The following is a 21828-nucleotide window of genomic DNA, read 5'->3' on the forward strand; positions in this document are numbered from 1 at the left end:
AAGGTGTAGCTGCCTTTTCATTGGCATTTTGTTTAATTACCTTAGTTTGAGAAAGAGTAATGCAAAGTGAAGTGTTTGTATGATCAAACGATTTTTGTTCCAGAAATTGATAATAAATTATCAGTAATTGGTTGCATTTCCCCCAAGTCCTCTACAGGAAAAATTCCCTCGTGTAGCCATGCCTTGAACCACAATGCATGGCCTTACAGAGAAATTTTTTCCTGTTGGGGACCGGGGGAAAATGCAATGATTTTGTGATAATTTATTGATAACTGTAAGGCCCCAGGATCAAAACCGTGTCGATGTGCTTTATTAGTGCCCTTTTGTGAGGCATTAATCCTCATTTGCGACAGTTATAACTTAAGGTCATGGACGTAGGTCCCCTATTTGATAAACATATCTGAATACACATTATTTTGAATGTTATAATGCTGTAAGTTTTTATTGTATGTGAAATAAACTGAACTTGAATTTGAACTTAGCAGTCACTCAAAACAAACACTCGCAAATTATTATTCAATAACATCTCAGAATGTATATTATTATCTAGATCTATTTGGAATAACTCATTGTCCAAAATAATTCCATTAATTGGGGTTAAAAAAAATGATTCCACCTTTATGACCAACAGTGTACATATGGAATGGGAGACTGCAGACTTGCGCTTGATTGGAGGACTTGCGATTGATTTGCATTAAAGGTAATACACAGTTTTGGTATGGGGTCATGAATTGAGTTCAAATGAACATATTGGAAGCACATGCGATTTTATGATATACGATGATCGTTGTCGCGGTTGAAGTCGAGTTCAAAGTGATGAAATTGTAAATAATATACTCTTTATGTTGGATAGCGCCCTCTCAAGACTGATATTAATTTAGTCTTAAAATAATGTTTCTTGATTACAAACGACCAATTCGCTATTACCGTTTGGAAATTATATATGAGAACTGCATATTCTGAGAGTGTCATTGTCGTAGCTGCCATGGAATGGCCTTAGGTGCTATTTGAAATATTTGAAATTCACTGGGAGCACCGGTAAATTTTTGATTATTCAATATCTCGAAAGCAGAAGTGTTTTAGGGGCAAAAATGTCTAGTGCTTATAATACACCCACAGGGGCATCCAAATACACCAGCATTGTAAAGAATTTCTATCCATCCAATTTTTGAAAGATTTCCCAAAACTTGGCATTACCTCTTTAATAATCGCAACTCTTTGTAAGACAGGGCCCAGATCTGTTTTAAAATTAAAATCGTATTCTTATAACTAGAGAACTTATACATATTTCCTTTTATATTCAAAATCTGCTCTCATTTAAGATCATTTTTGTACAGTGCGTCCCAGAAAAAACGAAACCGAGAGCTATCGATGTTTTATCATAACTTAATCACAATTATAATTAATAAATGACACATATTTGGAAAGCTTAGATCCTCCTCTTTCATTTGATGTAAATCATAGGATGCATATTTCACGCATGAGTGATTAAAAGCAATTTGAAGAGAGGAAACCAAAAAGTCGTTTGGCGGGCGGTATCTGAATTTCAAGGAGAAAATCACATTTCTAGAAAGTTAAATTTCTGCCCTTTCAAATGACACCTCAATCAGGAAAAATGAGCCAGGAATAACAAAGTTCTGTTTGTTTAAAAAATTGCTTGCATTTCCATAATTTGATCAAATGAGTTTGCTGCCTGCCGTTGCAACAAACAGAGTTGACAAAAGACTTAACTCCGTTTCGTTGAAGATCAGCCATGCATCAGGTCGATCTTTCGTCTTCTTTGTGCATGGCTGATCGTCAACGAAACGGAGTTAAGTCTTATGTCAACTCTGTTCCATGCAACGGCAGGCAGCCAGTAAAAACGAACCCGTTTGATCATATTATGGAAATGCAAGCATTACTTTAAACAAACAGAATTTTGTTATTTCTGGCTCATTTTTCCTGATTGAGGTGTCATATGAAAGGGCAGAAATTGAACTTTCTAGAAATGCGATTTTCCTTTTAAATTCAGATACCGCCCGCCAAATGACTTTTTGGTTTCCTCTCTTCAAATTGCTTTTAATCACTCATGCGTGAAATGTGAAATGCATCACACGAAAGAAGAGGATCTAAGCTTTCCAAATATGTGTCATTTATTAATTATAATTGTGATTAAGTTATGATTAAACATCGATAGTTCTCGGTTTCTTTTTTTTTTCTGGGACGCACTGTATAGCCATATTCAAAACTTGGCAGTCGGACCGTCTTTAAAAAGTAGTATCGCCTCCTCTTCCTGTGATCCAGATCGTTTACTACTCGCTTCTCGCTTAAGATAATACTGACGCATAACAGTACTTAGTGTATGTGGGACTGATATATGAAGAAAAAACCCGCTCCGTCTCAACTACAGACTTCTATATGCATGTGCAAGGTTGACTGTAGAAGCCTGCCGTTATATGTATTAGCACATCGACTGCGTTATTCAATTCAAGGACAAGGGATAGGTCAGGTAAGCGTGTATATACCTATATTATATAATTACAACCGCACAAACTATACTGAGGTATATAGCACAGGTAGTTCTTTTGGTACCGAATATTCTGATCGCCACGCCTTAATATTCGCACAATTGTACATGATGCCGTGTGATGGACACGCGAGTATATGTGTATAATGTAATCTTAGAACGTAGAGTTGATACTGTAGTTTCGTTCAAACTGATATACAGCTAGCTATGGGAAAATGGTGAGCCTCGGTGCCCTCAGTACTACATACTCCTGAATAGTTATACAGATATATCACACAGTGTCTACGTTATGTCGACAACTATATGTTACAACAAGTATGCTCTGGTTATCCTTTTCGCTGTATATCGAAAACATTCCTGGCTGTCAACAAAAATAAATTTAAATAAAATCGCACAAATGGGGGGGGGGGGGGGGGGGGGGGGGAGGGGGGGGGGGGGGGGGGTAGCGAGCACATTTTTTTTTGGCTCTCGAAAATTTGAAAATTTGTACCCCCCCCCCCCCTTTGAGCGCCAAGGGGAGGGGGGCCATTCTAGATGGACAGTATTTTGATTAAGTTAGTAAGAAATTCCACAACCTAGGTCCTGAGTAAAATACAGATACAGACACAAATACTGTTGTCGATTGTGTAAATAATTGTTTAACTAGAGTAATTTATACCTTTAATACCAAACATAGATAATGTCCTTAAACGTATTCCCTGGTTCAAGCAATCGAAAGCTTTGGATACATCTAAAAATAAACTCATGTGATTTCCTTTTTAACAAAGGCCTAAGAAATATTGACATCCTGGATATCAATCACTGAGCAGAAGATTTTGAGCGTGAAGGTCCAACGCCATATTGATTACAAATGAAATATTATGCTTCTCAATAAATGCTACAATACGATTATACATATATCTCTCGATGAATTTAGAGAACAAAGGAAGAAAAAATATAGGGCGTTAATTTGAATATATAATTGGAGAACCACTTTTATGACTTGGAATAATCTATCATTTTGTCAGAAAAACGCCCAGTTTGAATTGAATCATTAATAATCTTGCAAGGAGAATCACAAAGTTTTGTATAGTATTTCTAACAACAACTGCAAATCTGGAATAGTTTACTTTTTGCTTTTCAAAATGCTAAATCTATCGATGTCTTTAAACGTGTGTACAAGGGCAATCTTTTTTAAACCTGTGCGATACAATGCTGATTCATATACTGCTCTTGACATGGCTCATGTCTCTCCCTCTCTCTCTCTCTCCTTCTCTCTCTCTTCCCATTTCCCTCTCCGTACTCCCTCTCTTTCTTTCTTTCTCTCTTTCTGTCTCTATTTTTTTTCTTTTTTTCCTTATATCTTTTTTCCCCTTCTAGTCTCTTTGGTGATATTTTAATGCCTTTTATTAAAGGGATTTGATGTTTTTCCGCTGTGAATTTCTATTATTACATTGTCGTTTTTTGTTTTTTGTTATTGCTTTTTACACTTCTAATGCGTATTATCGTTATATGTTAGTTTTATTCTGTTTTACCTTTGCCTTTGAGCTTTTATGATATCCATTAGCTATATTTCCGGGTACTACATTTTTATTCTGTTTAGGACCATGATGTAAAACAGATTTTGTATCTACAATGTATATCTGATATTTGTTATCCCGATTAAATATATTTTAATAAATTAATAAAAAAAGAAAAATTTATGAATATCGTCAAAACCACTATTCGTTCCATTTTTGATCCTGCTAAAAATATCAATGATTTCGCATTTATTTATAGGTTTACAAAAGAAGGAATAATAATTATATCTAATATTAGGATTTGTATTTAGTGCAATATTGCAAAATGTGTCATATAATCTAATCATTGTTGTTGTTGTTTCTGGTGCTGCTGTTGCTGTCTTGATATATTATCATGTCATAAACAAGTTGTCATTGAGAAAACCCTGTTGACGAAAGTTCTTGCATTTGGACCTTGTACGAATACTCATTTATTGTAAATTTTCATATTGACTATTTGAATAACTAAATACAGAATGAGCTCCGTGGTCATCAACGATTTTGACGACATCTTGAAGGTGATAGCCAAGGCCCTATTTACAAATTCAGACATCGATGATCTCGGAAAAGCCTTGGGATTTGAAGACGCAGATATTGGTCGCGCAAATGATGAAAACACCAGACAAGGAGGGAATTATATGGGGACATACGGTTTGCTCAAGAAGTGGCGAAGGAGACAAACATCTTTGACGGAAAAGGCGGCATTGAGGTCAGCACTAGTACATGCTGGATTTCATGACCTGGCAAGCAAATATCTAAGCACTCCCATAACCGGTAAGAGATTATTTGTGTACAGTGGTTTAATGACGCGTTTCATACAGAAAAATAAAGAGAATTCAAACTTTAATAAAAAAAAAATAATTTTGCACTGCTCAAAGGTTTCAAAGCAGATCATGGAAATGATAGTGGGGCGGCATGACGTCAGATGGTAACTTTTTGTGGTGGTTATATGGCGGGTTTTTGGCAGTGTTATCACTCGGCGGGTAATTAGGTGGCCTTGGTAGTGTCGGGGGAGCCTGAACTCGATTGACTTCACAATTTGGTGCAGTCAATCTTAAAGAGAAGGTTGAGTTCTGGGAAGAGGTGAAAAATAATTTGTGAGCGTTATCATTCTTATTATGCAAGTTTGGAAGAACATCAGATAAGACATGTTCCCGGTAAAGCATGGCTCTTCAATTGACTTCATATTCTAAATATGTCATGTAACATCGTAACAATCCTGATAGGGTTTTTACCCCATGTGTTCGTGTAGTCCCATATACATCTTTCTGTGTACAGTGTTTGTCACTTGGCCAAGACTTGGCCAAAATTTCTTATCATTTTGATGATTCCAGAACCTTGCAATACCCACAAATTCTTATATGCTAAATGATCAACCTTTTCAGGTCGATTCCACACCGTTTCTTTCACAATGCAATCGCATGACCAGAACTCAACTTCATCTTTAATTTGGTCATGCACATACTATAACTCCGAACTGGATTATTGTGCATCATCTTTAAGGTGTTCACCATACTTTCCAAATCATTAGCAGGAATTACAACAATGTAATAATTTACCCCGAAGAGACATACTTCAAGCATCACTCTTATTTCTATTCATTCTCCGACCAGGTAGGTTTCCTTCTTTAATACTACAAAGTCCTAAATCTTTGTGTTGATGATAGATGGGCGACAGTAGAATCTGGCTTATGGATAAAGAGTTTGCACATGCGAAAGAGCTTATGATTACTGAATTCTTTAATGAAGAGAACACTGTCATGGTTCAAGTTTCTGGTATTTAAAAAAAAAAGTATTAATCATAACTTTCCAGAATGCATATGGTAGGCAATTTCAATGATGCCGTAGGTCACAATTCGGGGACATCGGTATTGATGGAAATATATGGATATTAAAACATCCCCACACAACAAAGTGCAAACCCCTCCCCTCCCCATACCAAGTCACTCAGAGTTTTCAGATGATGAAAATAATGAGCTTTCCTTATGGGGAAATTGGTGGACGGAGAAGTGCATGAAGTTATAAATATCAGTCGAAAAGGTAATTCCTAGTAATGGATAAATAACGTTTATTTGGTTTATACATGAATGGTGTCAAATCCCCCATTAGTCCAGAATCTGCCCGGGCCGCGTCTTATTTTTTCGAGCCCAGATTCCAGTATGAACTCGTTTTTATACATAACAAGCTACGTAAGCTTGCAAAGAGGTCACAAACAATTAGACTTTGATTATTTATTGCTTTGCCTCACTATTTTATTAAGGCAAAAAACGGAATAAGTGAGATTTGAACCCTCAAGTCAACTTCAAAGTGCTGTTAGTAACACGCTGTCCTTACCAATTGAGCTAACGATGAGATAATGAAAAATTGATATGTATAATTACTATTACCCTATTAACTACCCTACCGGACTCCACGTACGCATGCGCTGGTTTCCTTTGCGAGTGCGCATGAGCAGGTTTACCTCGCGAGCTCAATCTGGCCTCGCCGTGGTACGAAAAAATAAGACGCGCCCGGGCCTTTATAATTCCCTACACACTTGATTCAAGCCGTCGCAGATGGCGTTATCAACAAACTCATAATTATGCTCACCAGCCCAGCCTGAGAAATTTAATGATCGCGCCATCATCGGCTTGTATCAAGTAAGTAGGGGGAAGTAGCGTTGGTGTGGTGGAGATCAAAATAAAATAGGCCAGATTCTGGACTAAGCCCCATGGGTACCCATGCTTATGTGTCTTTAACAGAACTGATTATGCCACAAACACCCTCAGACGAATCTGGGAAGCCCCCGAAGGTATTCCTGAGCTACCAATGGGACCACCAGCTGGAAGTGATAGCCATCAAGAAGCATCTCGAGATGGCAGGATTTCCTTGCTGGATGGACATAGGTCAGATGGGTGGAGGAGATAAGTTGTTTGCCAAGATCGACGATGGAATAAGGTCTTCCAAGGTGGTGCTCTGCATGGTGACTGAGAAATACTCAAACTCGGAAAACTGTAACAAAGAAGTAAGCTAAAACTTGGTCAAGGAGTTGTGTGTGTTATCATTGCCTGCGCGACTAACAGAAAATGACAACGTCCATGGATCACTTGAAATGTAAGGATATGATATCTTATTAAAGGTATAAGCCTCATATTCGAATACTTCGTGTTTAATTAAAGATATTTCATGTTTTGAACTAGTTTAGGCCCAAAGTAGGCTAAATATTATCCAGCCTTATTAAACGCGTAAAGCTATGGTCACAACTCAGAGCGGCGACCGACCGATTTGTAGCCTGCTCAGTCGCCGCTGGAATTTAGGCATCGCCCAACGATTTTTTTTGTGTGGATAAGTCCAACAGAGTGTAGAGCCCCAGCGTTGCCTGGGCGTTGTCGATTTCCCGTCGATCGCCGGTCGATTTTAGGTCAAAAGTGGGCGAAATCGTGGAGCTTCTCCGGGCGGCGACCCGGCAGTGACCGACTGATGGCCCACCGATTCCCGAGCGGTATACCGCAAGCAACGGCTGATTTTAAAGAATTTGCCCAGCAGCCGGCCAGCGTTGGGCGGAACACCAAAATACGTTTGACACAGAGAATTCACATGATCATGAATTTTCATTGAGACTTAAGCTATGGTCACAACCCCCAAAAGTAGCCTGCTCGGCGACTGGCACCGCTTGTTTTTTAGGGCATCGCTCGGTCGCCCCTGAAGTTTTAGCGCGAAGTTAAAATTCGACGGCGCATGCTCACTTTTCACTCGCCGCCTAAAATACGCTCGGTGCCCGGGCACCGACCTAAATGAGCGTCCGCCGTCGAGCAATATAGGTCAAAAATCGAAGCTGCGAGGTCAAAGGCTGCCGTCCGATTTTGAACTCGCCGCCCAGTCACCGACTGATCTCCCAACGACGACCGGACAGCAACTGGGCGGGGACCGCTCGGCAGCCTTTGACCTAGCGGCTTTGATTTTTGACCTAAATCGCTCAACTGCGTACGCTCGATTAGGTCTGTGCCCGGACACCGAGCGTATTTAAGGCGGCGAGTGAAAAGTGAGCAGGCGCCGTCGAATTTTAACTTCGCGCTAAAACTTCAGGGGCGACCGAGCGATGCCCTAAAAAAACAAGCGGTGCCAGTCGCCGAGCAGGCTACTTTTGGGGGTTGTGACCATAGCTTAAGTCTCAATGAAAATTCATGATCATGCGAATTCTCTGTGTCAAGTAAAAGATATTTTGTAATAGTGTAGACCTATATTCAGCTTATGTGGAGTGTGTAATTCAAGTGATCAACATAATTCATGCGGTACATAGCTTTGATTTATTTATACATCGCAGGCCAATTTCTTCCGGCCGAAAAGAAAATCTTACATAGCGACATTTGCTTCTATTTCTATTCACCTAAAATACAGGGTATATCTGTAACTTGGTTTCATGATGGGTTAAGGGTTAAGGGCATGGGCGTCAATCCTTACGTCATACCTATTGTTCAGGGGGGGGGGGGATGATATATTCATCCCCCCTGAACAATAGGTATTACGTAAGGATTTATGGCCATGGTTAAGGGTTAGGTAGAATGTTGGGTCCAGGGCTGAAGTTGGGAAGTGTTACAACGTATAATGACCGCAAAGCAATAGACCGGTTTACTAAGATATTCAAATGTATGGATGTTTCTTTCCCGGGGATGAGTGACGAAGTATTTCATAAATCTCTTATTAATGAATGAACAAGAGTATTTTGTATACAGTATGCATACATTATGCGTTTCTATGTCGGGCAATCCTATGAGAGCCTTCAGGTTGTCAAGAACAACCTTTGTTTAAAAAGTATGCATAACATTTGAATATGTTAGTAAACTATTGTCCCTAAAACAATTGTCGTTCAAGATTTGTCAGTGTTTTGAATTTTCCGCTTATCTTCATTTTCTTGCCTCTTCTTAAGGTGAATCTTGCAAATCTGCTGAAGAAACCAATCATTCCCGTCCTCATCGACAACACCCAGTGGCCCCCCAAGGGCGCCATGAGCATGCTCATTGGAGAGCTACTCTATATCCGGTTCTTTAACAAGAAAGAATACGTGAGAGGAGAAAAGTTCTGGGAGGATGCCAAGTTCTCAGAACTATTGGGTCAGATATCCTACCATGCTGAGAGCATGGTCACTGATGGTATGAGAAAAGATCATGGTTCATTCAAAAATTCCGATAACCAATTCCAATGGATTAATTAATATTAACATATGATGCAATTATCCCGGGTTATTTCCCCCTAAAAATCATTAATTTGTAGATATCGAGGATCCCGTCGCTCTTTTGCATTTTAACCCGCCGGATTAATTGTTTAATTCCCAAAGGGGTAAAAGAAGATTATATTAATACCCGCAACGTAACGAATATTTAGTTATTCAGTGCATCTGTAATTGTATTTCAGTAGTCAAAATGCGAATTTGCATACATTAATTGTTGCTAGGTAAGAAACACATATAGAAGGAGACCAGCCTGTTCGTGAGATAAGGTTAACTGTGTTGGTGAATTTGGCCACCAGTCAAAAGTGTGTTGACCTTTCAACGTTTTTGACCATATCGCCCTTATTTAAGGTCGGAGGTATAGCAAACTATACATTTTTTTAATACTCATGACCAGACGAGTAATTTGATATGCATATTGACACGATTGGAACTATTTGAATTTCTATCCCTGTGTGACCTTTGTTGACCCCTCACGAAAATGCCCAGGATTTTCAAGGGGGCAGCCTAAGTCAAAATTGTTCGGTATTCATCAGGGAACACAAAAACACTTTCAAACCTTTGTTCCCAGAGATTGGTCACGGACCTACAGGCTGGTCTCGTACTAATAGGCCCGAATTCACAAGTACAAACCTTGGTTTGAAACGCGTCGAAACGCGTCATATGACACACATACATCTAGGTTTGTCGACAAACCTCCTTTGTGAATTCGGGCCATAATGGCTTATCATGAAAAGCTGAAATTCAAACAGCAGTGCTGCCTATATTAATAATTACGGGGATTAAATACGTTTTTCTCATGGATGAATGAATGAATGAATGAACTAATATTATTACACTTTCCTTGATCAACTCTTAAAGTGAAAAGGAAAAATGCGTTTAGAATGTATTAGCAACCTAAGTAAATCCTGATTTCCGCTATTTTTCGAATTCAAAGAGCAACAACCGAGACCGACTCCGGCAGCTTCAATGGAGCAAGGTGCAAGCTCCTAGTATCAGGAGAGGTATGTAGAATTCCAAATCACAACCAACCTTTCATGACTGTTTCTAAAAATGTATAGGAGTAGTGTTCACGGCTCAATTTCAATCCACGATTTCCGTTAACTTAAACAAGATATCACATTTTTCCTACGACAGTTTCTTGATAGAAATGTCAGTGAATAACTGAGATACAAATCAACAAGTTAAAAGGCAGGGTGATTAACAAAATAATTTTAACATTGCACTGATTTGGAAATCCCGTTTTACGTTATTTTACAGGTCATTATAGAGAAATGAGAAAATTCAATTTAAACCTATTAATAGCAAAATTGCAACACAAATGTTCTTTATAATATAGGTGCGAATACTTCTTCAATATGTACTTTTTGTGAAATTCATAAACAGACGTGAGCACATTTATTCTTGACTTTAACCGGGAGTACCGGTAAATTTTGATATTCAATTTTTCTCGAAAGCAGAAGTGTTTTAGGGGCTAAATTTTCTCGTACTTATGATACATCCACAGGGGCATCCAAATATATCAACATTGTTAAGAATCGCTATCCACCCAATTTTCAAAATTTCCCCAAAAACTTGTTATTACCTTAACCCTCTTGATTATCGAACTTTTTATTAATTCGAGAACGATGATTAAAATTATGGTGATATCAGAACTTAAAATTGAAAAATTCTTGCTTTTTCAAAAGAAAGAAATATGACTTAAGTGTTAATGAATTATGTATACGATTTTGTGATTGAAAAAAAAGAGGAAATGTTGGTGATTAATCAAAGTGCAGACTTTATATAAGATAATAAATCTGCTCTACGAAGAAAAATATTGTACAGAATAATCGGCCATTATTCATTCAAGGTGATAAATTCAGGTATATTAATATATTTTATAGATCAAGCAAAAGAGAAGTAACGAAAAAGGAGATCGTCAAGTTATCCAAACTTCTACCCGATGGAAAATACAGCGAGCTGTGCGGAATTTTAGGATTCAAATTCAACTACATAAAAAAAATAAAGATGAAAAATTTCATGGACTCCACGGCTGCTTTCGAAGAACTATTGCATGAATGGAAAGACGGCGGTGGTTCAATGGAAAATCTCGATGACGCTTTAAAAGAAGCAGAACTTGGAGGACTTGTATCTGAATACAAAAATTAGTCATGACAAGGAGGGTGTATGGCACTTGCTCCTGCGACAAATCTACGTGTCACCTCTATACACTATAACCGAATTATAACGTTTCCTGATGACCGTAGCGTTTGACGATTTGTGTAATGTAGTATAGATAAAATGACTGCTATGAGAGGGATAGTTTTTTCTATAGGCTCAAGGGGACGTTACATCCTGATATCACCCCGAGGCGTTCCGAGGTGTGATAGCAGAATGTAACGTCCCCCAGAGCCTATAAAAACAAATATGCCGTGAATATTAAAGCAGTCTTTATATCTTTTATATACCGAATTGACACAAAAATCTAATAAGAATTTTTACTTGATCATTTTCTTGAGTAAAGATTGGTTTTAAAAAAAATACAGAAAATCTGAGACACTGACTATTAATCTTAGCTGGAAATATGACTGAATGTTACAATCATTTGGGGATCGCAAACAAAAATCTGTGTATGGTATCCGCGCTCGCACAAAGTCAAATTTCACACGTAAACCAATCAGCCAGTTCACGGTTGCAGTCTGAGCATGAGCAGATAAAGGTCATTGCAGAACAAATGTTGAAATACACGGAGACGAAATACTGGATACGTGCTCATGAAAGTTATGTAACATGATTAATTCATGCACATTCAGTGCACTCCATGGTACACAGGTGGAAGCATTCTTTGAAAAGGGGGAACAAAGGCTATTTATAAAGCACCGCCATCGCTGTAGGAGTGATTATTTCAAATTTTAAAAAGTGGGACCTCTTCATGTTCTGAAGATCTGTGGAAATTCGGGGTCATTGCAGTAAGGTGCTAACCGTGAACTGGTCTATTGGGATCTCATCAAAATCTAACTATTTTCCCGGTACCCGGAATCTTTTGGGAATCTCGCTCATGAACAATGAACCGTTATTGGCATTGTTCGTTTCTTTACGGGAATGGCTAAAATCACGACTCCAATTTCGACCAATCAGATGGCTAGATTTCTAAACAGAGGTAAATAATCAAATTTAATGCATTTTTTTGTTGTTAAGTGCCACATTACAAATTATTTCATTCACCTGTTAAAAATAATTGTTCATCAATAGCCAGAATGCTAGGTGCATAAATCAATCAGTAATAGGTAGGAGAGACATTATGGCCCAAATTCACGGAGGAGGTTTGTCGACAAACCTAGGTTTATGTGCGTTAAAACCTAAACATAAACCTAGGTTTGTCGACAAACCTCTTTTGTGAATTCGGGCCAAAGGAATGTCATACCTAACAACACGGAGTGTACGCAATTCGCATTATGACTATTGAAACAAATTATTTGTAACAGATGAAAGGAATAATTTATAAAGTGGCACTAAACAAAGAGTTGTACGTTAAACATGACTAAATTACGTAAATGCCCCATTGTCGAGGAGCATGTGTTGAATAATCGGCTAGGATTCAAGCTTAAATCACCATTTTCGCCTCATGCAATCACATTAGCAATTACTTTCTTTCAGTAATATGTTTCCTTTGTGTAAATATTGTTCCAGTTGAGTTAACCAAGATACACAATTCAAAACCGTTTTTGTTTTCAATCGGCAAGCCTTTTTGATTTTTACGGATGAACCATTTTCTATTTGATCCATGTTTTCTACTCGTATTATTTCCTTATAGTTTTTTTTTATCTCTTATAATTTCAATTACAAAAAGTATTTCAATATTGGGAATATTTATGATAATTATCTGAAGAAAATATGTAAAATTTACATGCAATGTAATGATTAATGTAGATAAATGTTAAAATAAAAAAAATAATGAAAAACTATATGTAGCTAAATTTCACTTAAATACATAATCAAAAATTGGTATAATGCAGTCATTCGATTTATGGCAGTGATTGAGTGATTGATTATCTTAGTGTCATCACCTGAATGGGGGTGCAAAAGGAACATAAAGATAAACAAAGAAAATAACAAGTAAATAAAGGTGAAATTCATTAGCAAATGTGCTACACTGCAGTATTCTTTGGAATAAAGTAAGGCAATTCAGCAAGAAAGATTATTAGTCCTTTAAGTCATTATAGGGGAATGGAATTTAAATACGTGTGCAGGACTGAATGATATAAGCATGAGTGGTCTTCTACCTCCTCTTGCTCTCTCTTTCATTCTTCCACTCTCTTCCTCTACCCCTCCTTTCTCCATTCAGACTTCTTGATTCAAGTTCTTGATTTATTTCTCGTCATTCCTCTCTACCTCTCCCACACTATCACTCTTTTGGTACTTCTCCTCTCCTTTTCCCATTTTCTTCTTACTTCTGGATACAGAAGAATAAATTGAAAAATAAAATGTAATGTTGGAGGATGTTATTCTGCGTATTTTCACAAATTTGTATTATTGATGTAGTATATAAATTGTTTCGATATAAGGATTAATACAAAAAAGTATGAATAATTTAGTTGTTAACTATCTCTATCTATATGAACTCATATCCTGCCATAACGATGCATGCAGGCTACTGTTAAAGTGCTTTGTAGATGCGAGCGAGCCATTGCCTCGCTGCCTCGTGCATGCTTGCACGCATTGGCATGATAAGAGTTAATGACGTATTATTACGTCATACCTTTTTCCTACGCGCTTCTTCTTACTTTCTGCCTTCTTATTATTCGTGTCCTATTTCTCTTTGCGCATTGGCTTATTTTATTTGGATAGGATGCAGAAATTTTAATGAATAACAGTTTTTCAAATTTAAATAAAATTATTACCTGACAAAGCCCTTAGGGCAAAAACTTTTAAAATATTTGTCTTTTCATGGAGGATCATTATTTATTGTGTTTTTGCGTATTTACTCGAACTCTGTGCAGAACTTAATACTTTATTTTAAATATATACATATATGACAAGGGGGAACTAAGAAATGTTTGGATAAGTGGTGTAAAATGTGCCAATATATGCCCTCCACTTATACAATAATTCATAACAGTAGTGGAAATTTTAAAAATATTGAAATTAAAAGATACATTCTTATGCACATCTAGAAATGTGCTTTATTGTCTAAATTGGTTTGACTGTGAAAATCAATATATCGGGGAGACAAAAGATATTTGTAAGGAATAAATAACGACACATCGTCAACACATAAGAGATAAACAATATCGAACACTAAATGTGAGTAAACATATATCAAATATTAATGATAATACACATCATTTATTAAGCGCTTAAAGCTACTATGTCCCATTTGCAGGCCAAAACAATAAACAAGTTAAATTCCACCAGCATTTGAAAGATAATACAAATTTAGAACTTCCTTCAAAAATTAACGAGCGTTCGCTTTCAGAAACCTTCGCTGAACAAGGGTATCATCTTCTACACCACTTACATTTTTAATCGCATGTAGGAAACTAGACGAAAAGTGACACTAAAGTGTAAATAGCAGGCAAAATAATTGTACTTGCGGAAACTGCAAACTGCGGGTACTTCAGGAAACAATTTAATTCAATTCATATTTTATAGATTAAACTCCACACAAATAGGATCATTCTCATTTTTTTGTTTACATTACTTTCCTCAATGGTAGTGTATAGGTAATTGAGAGCAAAAGTAAAGATTACAATAACCAGGAATGACAAAAATCAACGGATTACTGCATGTCTCTTTTATAATATAAACACAGGGAATTACTTGTAATACTTTTTACAACTTTTTTTTCTCAAGGATAAATAAATAAACATTTAGCACGACTAGGATCAGATAATTATATTCAACAAGATGTCCAAATATACTCATTCTCGTGCATCGAGGTGAGCGACTATAATGGTTATTGTCTTCATGTATTTGACAATGATGTGCCTACATACATAATCGTAAATCTTATCTACACGTGTGATTTGAATGTAAAATATGCAAAATTTAGAAATAAACATGTCCATTCTTGTGTACATGTCAGTTGACCAGTGCAAGGTGATGAAAGATAATCTTTTATGGTGGATTTGTGATGGGGGTGACGCGAAACGGTTTGTTTCTCAAAAGGGGACCGTGAAAAAAAAACCGAGGCTGATTTCACTATGAACATGACGGACAAAGAAAGAGGACAAAATGTACAGTTCCTCAGGTAGATAAAGGAACATCCCTTCACTGCTATTATGTAAAAATGTAGAACAGGTGTCACATGCATATTCATCTGTTTTACATGATAGCAGTAAAGGGATGTTCCTTTGTCTACATGAGGAACTGTATATTTTGTCCTCTTTCTTTGTCCGTCATATTCATAGTGTTTAGACCTTTAGAAAACGCTGAAAGAATCCAATAAGCCCTTCAAAACAATATGACCATGTATATCGCACGAGTCCGAACAAGGGATAATTGTCCAATGTTGAAGAAAAAGCAAGGGTTGATCTTCAACGTCCTTGTCCCAGCATAGCGGCACAAAACAGGAAAAAACACACAAGGCATATCATTTATAAAGAAAATGAATGCAAGAACCCCCTCCCCTTGTATCTTAGTGAAGGGGTAGTTGTCCCTGGTTTAATTGCCCTGTACGCAGTTCCTCTGATGTAGTCCTCTAACAGTTGGAATAGATAGTTCCCTGTTGGCGGACAACTGATTTCTGGATTCCATCTGGAATTACCTTCTGCCCAAGCTTAAGAACCTTAAGATTAGGCTTACGACTAGGATGGATCGTCTCGACGAGTTCATACCCGTCATCTTCTGGCTGATCACCCACCTTCGATGGCAGCAGTGCCGTATATCCGCCTACGTCAACCTGTGGTTTGTTTGTTTGCTCTGGTAGAGGACACACCTTTTCTTTGCTTCGTTGTACAGCGGTGCTCTTGGTTGAGGAGATGGTATTTACGTAAGTTGGGTTGGAAGATGGTGCTTGGGGGAAACCTGACCCTTTCGACTCCACGTCCGTAGCCTTCTGTGCCACCAAGTCAGGTTTTCGAAGACGCCGGTACACCAAGAAGCCAATTAAGATGAAAACCAAATATGATATGACCAGGATCATTCCAAGTGCCAGTGCTGCAGAGTTAACATACCGACCGCTTTGCGGTGACAATGAGCTTTGGTATATCAGAGGCAACGTCGTGGCAAGGGTATTAGAAGATGTCACACATAAGCTTTGTGTAGGCGTTACACGTCTGCTAGGCTTTGGTTTTGGTGTTGAAGGTCTACTGGGTGTCGGTGTCCTTGCTGTGGTTCCCGATGTGCCTGTAAAAATGTAATCGGGGCTCCATGTTAACAAAATATGTTAGATTAATTACAAATAATTGTTAATTGATATCAAATCATCTCCAGCCTCTTTAGTACAAAGTTGCAATTGACTTAAATTGTAAAGCACTTGCAATCACTTGCAACTCTATTATGAAACAGGGCCCAGGTATCAACATTCAAACTGCACTTTCAATTCAATAGATAGCTGAAAACAAGGTAGCCAATTATATTACAATTATCTAATTTTAGTAGATTTTACTGAAGTAAAATTTTCATCACTACTTAAAAAGATCAACATTCACAAATAGGAATACGTTTACTTGATAATGACTTCGCTTATGTTATCAAGAAAAAGGAGATGTCATGTCGTACTGTAATTACTGAGAATCTTTACATTACGTTAAGAATAATTATGTATCTATCAAACAGTTTTGTGGCAGATAAATCGAGAATACAAAATATTTCTCAGATTAACTGAAGTTATTTCTTGGGTGGGGTTTCCTTTAAATAGAAAGTTGAGTTCTGGGAAGAGGTGAAAAATAATTTGTGAGCGTAATCATTCTTATTTCGCAAGTGTGGAAGAACATCAGATAAGACATGTTCTCTGAAAAGCATGGCTCTTCCAATGCCTTCATATTCTAAATATGTCATGTAACATCGTAAAACTCGGGGGTAGGATTTTTACGCCACGTGTTCGTGTAGTCCCATATACATCTTTCTGTGTAGAGTGTTTGTAACTTTACCAAGACCGGGCTAAATTTCTTATCATTTTGATGATTCCAGACCCTTGCAATATACACAAATTCTTATATGCTAGATGATCAACCATTTCTGGTCGATTCCACACCGTTTCTTTCACAATGCAATCGCATGACCAGAACTCAACTTCATCTTTAACATTCCAATTCCAATTTCAATGTAATATAAACAGGTACAAAATCGATACAAAGTTGTGTGTTAATGATTGTCACTATGCGTATGCAGCTTGAGCAGCGAAAAGGAGGAGTTTTAGATGATCTCTTAAAATGGTTAAAATAATAGCTGCAAAATATGTACCTGTTTCGAAGACTGTTCTTGGAGACGTCTTTACGTAGTTCAAAGTTCGTGTACTTTTGGTTGGTTTTGAGGGAAACCTGATTGTCGATTGTCTAGGATGCGTGCCTGGATATGGCGAGGACAACGGTGTAAAAGGTGTACTTGCCATACCATCATCTAAATAAAACATATGTAAAACAAAATAAAAACAAACATACCATCAACAAAAACAACATCAACTACAAACTGTATACAGATCAAATCAGATCATCACTCACTACATGTCGGGCACCCAACCAAAGGCAAGAATCAACCACGTATCACGCTATGTATGCGACTTGTCACATTTCAATACTCCATATCACCGAAATGAAATGAATGAATTATCTGCTGTAAGAGGTTAGAGAGACTGTCGATGATTGTATGTGGTGTGGGCGAATATATGCCAACCAGTCAGCCCGTATTCGTGCGATAGTGGTACAAGCATTTAATAGCGTACACGGCTAAAGTAAGACCCGGGTTCGATTCCCCGCAGAGACAGTTTGTGCAAACGTTGCAATCATTTCCACGAAAAAGCAGTAAGGGCAGTCAATTAATTTTAGGATACGCACAAAATTTCTCTCTTTTGATTCTTAAATTAGCTAACTCTCACCTTATTTAAGTATAAACATTCGAAAAAGATATGGAGGGTGTTTCACAGAGATCCTAAGTAGAACTTAAAGTAGATATTCATTGATTTTAAAAACTAACTTAATTTCATTATTGCAAAGTTAAAACTTTGATTCAACAAGGTTATCAAAATTCAATGCTTGGAAACATTCGAAGAAATAATTATTTAACACTTATGATAAAACGCTTAAATACAGCCCCGGCATAGCACCTGAAGAGCTCTCCGAATGCTGCTGAGATGTGTGAGATCACAGTATGGACACGATTTGCACAAGCAGACGATGTCCCATGACATTTCACACATTTTCAGTGCCTGTGTTTTCATCTTCTCTTGAGTTCTTACTCTTACTTCACTACCATCAGGCTAAGTGTACAATCTATTGCCCCACTCTAAACCCCGCACATGTTTTTTATTTTGATGACAAATGCAACGATACAAAAATAAAGGAATCTGTCGCTTGTAAACAAAATAAGACGTCATTGAATCTTCAGCTGCACACACCGCGGTATGTTCGGCGTTTCAAGAGGGAACAGATGCCATCCTTAATTTCATTCCGGGGGGTTTTCAATTCGAAAGTCTGGTTTCTTTGATTGTTAATTAACCCCTATCCTGTGTATTTAAAAGCAAAAGATTTTAGTTATCGGAATCGGGTCATATCCCCTTTTGAATGGTTTGACATGCCATCACATTTATATACACTAAACTCATTATAATTTGACAAATAAAAGCTTTGCAATTATGTTCATTCTTTATGGGATGTCGTCTGCTTGGACAGTATTGGTCCATATAGTGACGTCATTAAAACATCGTTATTTTCCCGGCGAATCTCTTGTATATCCCAGCTGCTATGCAGGTGTTTGTATTTGTATTTTTATAAATCACCCGATTTGTAGTTGACCTAAAACTTGTACGATGGCCATCTGCTAGCTTACTAGTTTCTAGTCATACATTAGTTGACATATTTGTGATTTTCTTTGAATTTCACCTTTAACTCTAAGTTGGACTTAAAAGTTACGGAGAGCCATTTGTAGCCTTAAACAAAAATTATATTCAAAAGCAAAAAATCAAGTATTTTAGACTTTCTATAAATTCCACATGAAGAACATGAAATCTCCTTGATAATAGGAAATATGAATTATTTGAATCAACATTTTATGCCTTTTAAAATAACTTTTACAACATATTTTCTAATATGCTAACGGCTTTCCATAATTGTTACGTCAAACTTAGAAATAAGTTAAACTTAGGATCTTTTTGAAACACCCTCCTGGTTTTGTAGTGAAACAAATAATTTAAGATACACACGAATGCTTAAGCGCTTGTTTTTATCCTAACCTGTATCGGCACTTGCCCCGCTCATGTTGGTAGACACCACAAGTAGGAGAAGAATAACTACTCCAAACAGCTTCATTCTCACCAACACGATGTACACGATGAAGACAAAAATGGCTTAAAGTCCTGCTTCTGGCTTAGAACGTCTCAGCTGATTGGGAAAGAGAGAGAGATCGGGGAAAGCAATTAAGGAAGAATTAAGAATGTAAGGGAGAGAGACACGTAGCCTACAAAGAAAGAGTGTGTGTGTGTGTGGGTGTGTGTGAGAGAGACAGAGAGAGATATATATATAGAGAGAGGGTGTGTAACACTTTAAAAAATAGCGGGTGGAACGTGTGTGTGTGTGTGTGTGTGTTAGAGACAAAGTGGTAACCAGAGAAGAATTTATACTTTTATGTATTAGGAACTGAGTCATATAAACACGAAACCGAAACTTATACCACACTCTTTTTAATAATCTAATTCATATAATTGTGAATTATCGGAAATGTTTATTACGATGTTTTTTAAGTGTAATAATAACAAACAGAAAAGTAAGTGTATTGATGAAAGTCCAGCCCAATGTAGTCTTAACTATTTTAAATATTTCCAAAATAGATGCTTTCATGTATTAGAAACTGGGCTATATAAACACAAAACTGAAACTCATAATTACACAATTTAATAATCGAATTTGTCTAATAAATCATGAAATATCACGTGGACGTAAATTATTATGATGATGTTTATTGAGTGTAAAAATAACACATTTCGTAATTGTCTGCCCAGTCTCTTGGTATCAGTTCAGATGATTTGTAAAATGCGGTTTTTGTGTAGGTTTAGCCTAATAAAGTTTAAACTTTTTTGAATATTTCGAAATTAGATGCTTTCATGTTTTAGAAACTTGGCTGTATAAACACCAAACTGTATACACACAACAAATTGATTAATCGTGAAATATCATGTGGACGTAAAGTATTATTATGATGTTTCTTAAGTGTAAAAATACAAAAAAAGTAATTGTCTGTCCACTATCTGGTAGTAGGTATAACAAGTCTTTATTAGAGAACATGTTCACACAAAAACCAGGCCCGCAACCAGTAGGTTAGGCGGCAGGTTATAATGAACAATATATACAATAGCAAAGTACATTAACAATAACAATACAAGTTACAGTGTAATAATATATGTGATAACAAGGAGCACCGGGATAGAGAGAAAAGGAAAAGGAAGAGGTAAAAAGGAGAAAAGGAGAGGAAAACAGAAGTGGTATAGTACAGAACAGGGCAAAAGAAGAAGATTGTAACATTATGATGAGAAAGGAAAGACCCCCATACGTGATACATAAATGAATAGTGTATAATTGAATCGAGATAAATTTCGTATTACGGTAAGTATTGTCATTTTGGTACAGAATGGCTACAAGTTCGTTGATAAACAGGAAATGATGAAAAAATAATGTATAATTATAGATTGATAAATTAAAGGTATTGATGAAATTGCCATGCTGGCTCACGTCTTCCTTGGAATATTACATAAGAACTAAAAAGAACGGCTTTCAACATTTCGTCCCTGGATTCCGGGTACCTAGTTGAGTTAGTGATTTTGAGGATTTCCTTTAGGCGGTATTTATTTTGTGGGGTCATGAGTCCACGTGAACCGATTTTAATACAGATTAGTTTGCTCTTCCACCCTGTTGATGTTATGTCATGTGTGAGGCTTGCGTATTTGTCTTGGTTTCGTTGATGTGCTTTGCCAATGTTTGTTTCGAAGGGGACTGTGAGTTTGATGATGATAATAGCAAGTTTTCGCTCAGCAACATACACACCTTCGCGGACGCAGAGCACTCAGGTAAGGTTTACGGCCGTCGCATACAGACCGCCCTCGATACAATACGTGGTTTCGCTTTTCGGTGAATGCGTACGTATCTCTACGGAGGTATTGCGTTTGCAATGCCATTAGGCAATTTTCGTAATGTAACCAAATTTATGCATACGTCTTTGTGATGTGCCTCGATACCAAATATTTCATTCACCTGATAAGGATAATAGTATTTCAATAGACAAAATCCAAACTGCATACATTAGTTGTTGCCAGTTCGACAAACATAAGGGGTATTTCGCAAGCTCATTGCGGACAGAGAATCTGCGGTTCGTGTGCAAAATCGAGAAGCTACTATAGTAACAGCAGGGTGATCGCTGAGGTACTGAAATCCAGAACGGGTTTTGGCC

General features: G+C 37.3%; 2 protein-coding genes across 2 annotated transcripts; one reads left to right on the top strand and one right to left on the bottom strand.

Annotated features, from left to right (window-relative positions):
- The first annotated feature begins 4520 nt into the window (after window positions 1–4520).
- On the top strand, window positions 4521–11955 carry LOC100890789. Its single transcript, XM_030978973.1, has 5 exons — window positions 4521–4818; window positions 6785–7047; window positions 8950–9172; window positions 10187–10253; window positions 11136–11955. Exons 1-4 carry the CDS (start codon window positions 4521–4523, stop codon window positions 10240–10242), a joined length of 840 nt encoding a protein of 279 aa, XP_030834833.1. The 3' UTR covers window positions 10243–10253; window positions 11136–11955.
- Window positions 11956–15617: 3662 nt separating this feature from the next.
- Window positions 15618–19829, bottom strand: LOC105445620. The gene is made up of 3 exons (XM_011681380.2): window positions 19622–19829; window positions 17638–17793; window positions 15618–16578 (listed from the first exon to the last, which is right to left on the bottom strand). Exons 1-3 carry the CDS (start codon window positions 19695–19697, stop codon window positions 15932–15934), a joined length of 879 nt encoding a protein of 292 aa, XP_011679682.1. The 5' UTR covers window positions 19698–19829; the 3' UTR covers window positions 15618–15931.
- Between the last annotated feature and the right edge of the window lie 1999 nt (window positions 19830–21828).

The sequence above is a fragment of the Strongylocentrotus purpuratus genome, unplaced genomic scaffold (genome assembly GCF_000002235.5).
Source record: "Strongylocentrotus purpuratus isolate Spur 01 unplaced genomic scaffold, Spur_5.0 spur5_scaffold_1, whole genome shotgun sequence".
Taxonomy (NCBI): Eukaryota; Metazoa; Echinodermata; class Echinoidea; order Camarodonta; family Strongylocentrotidae; genus Strongylocentrotus; species Strongylocentrotus purpuratus.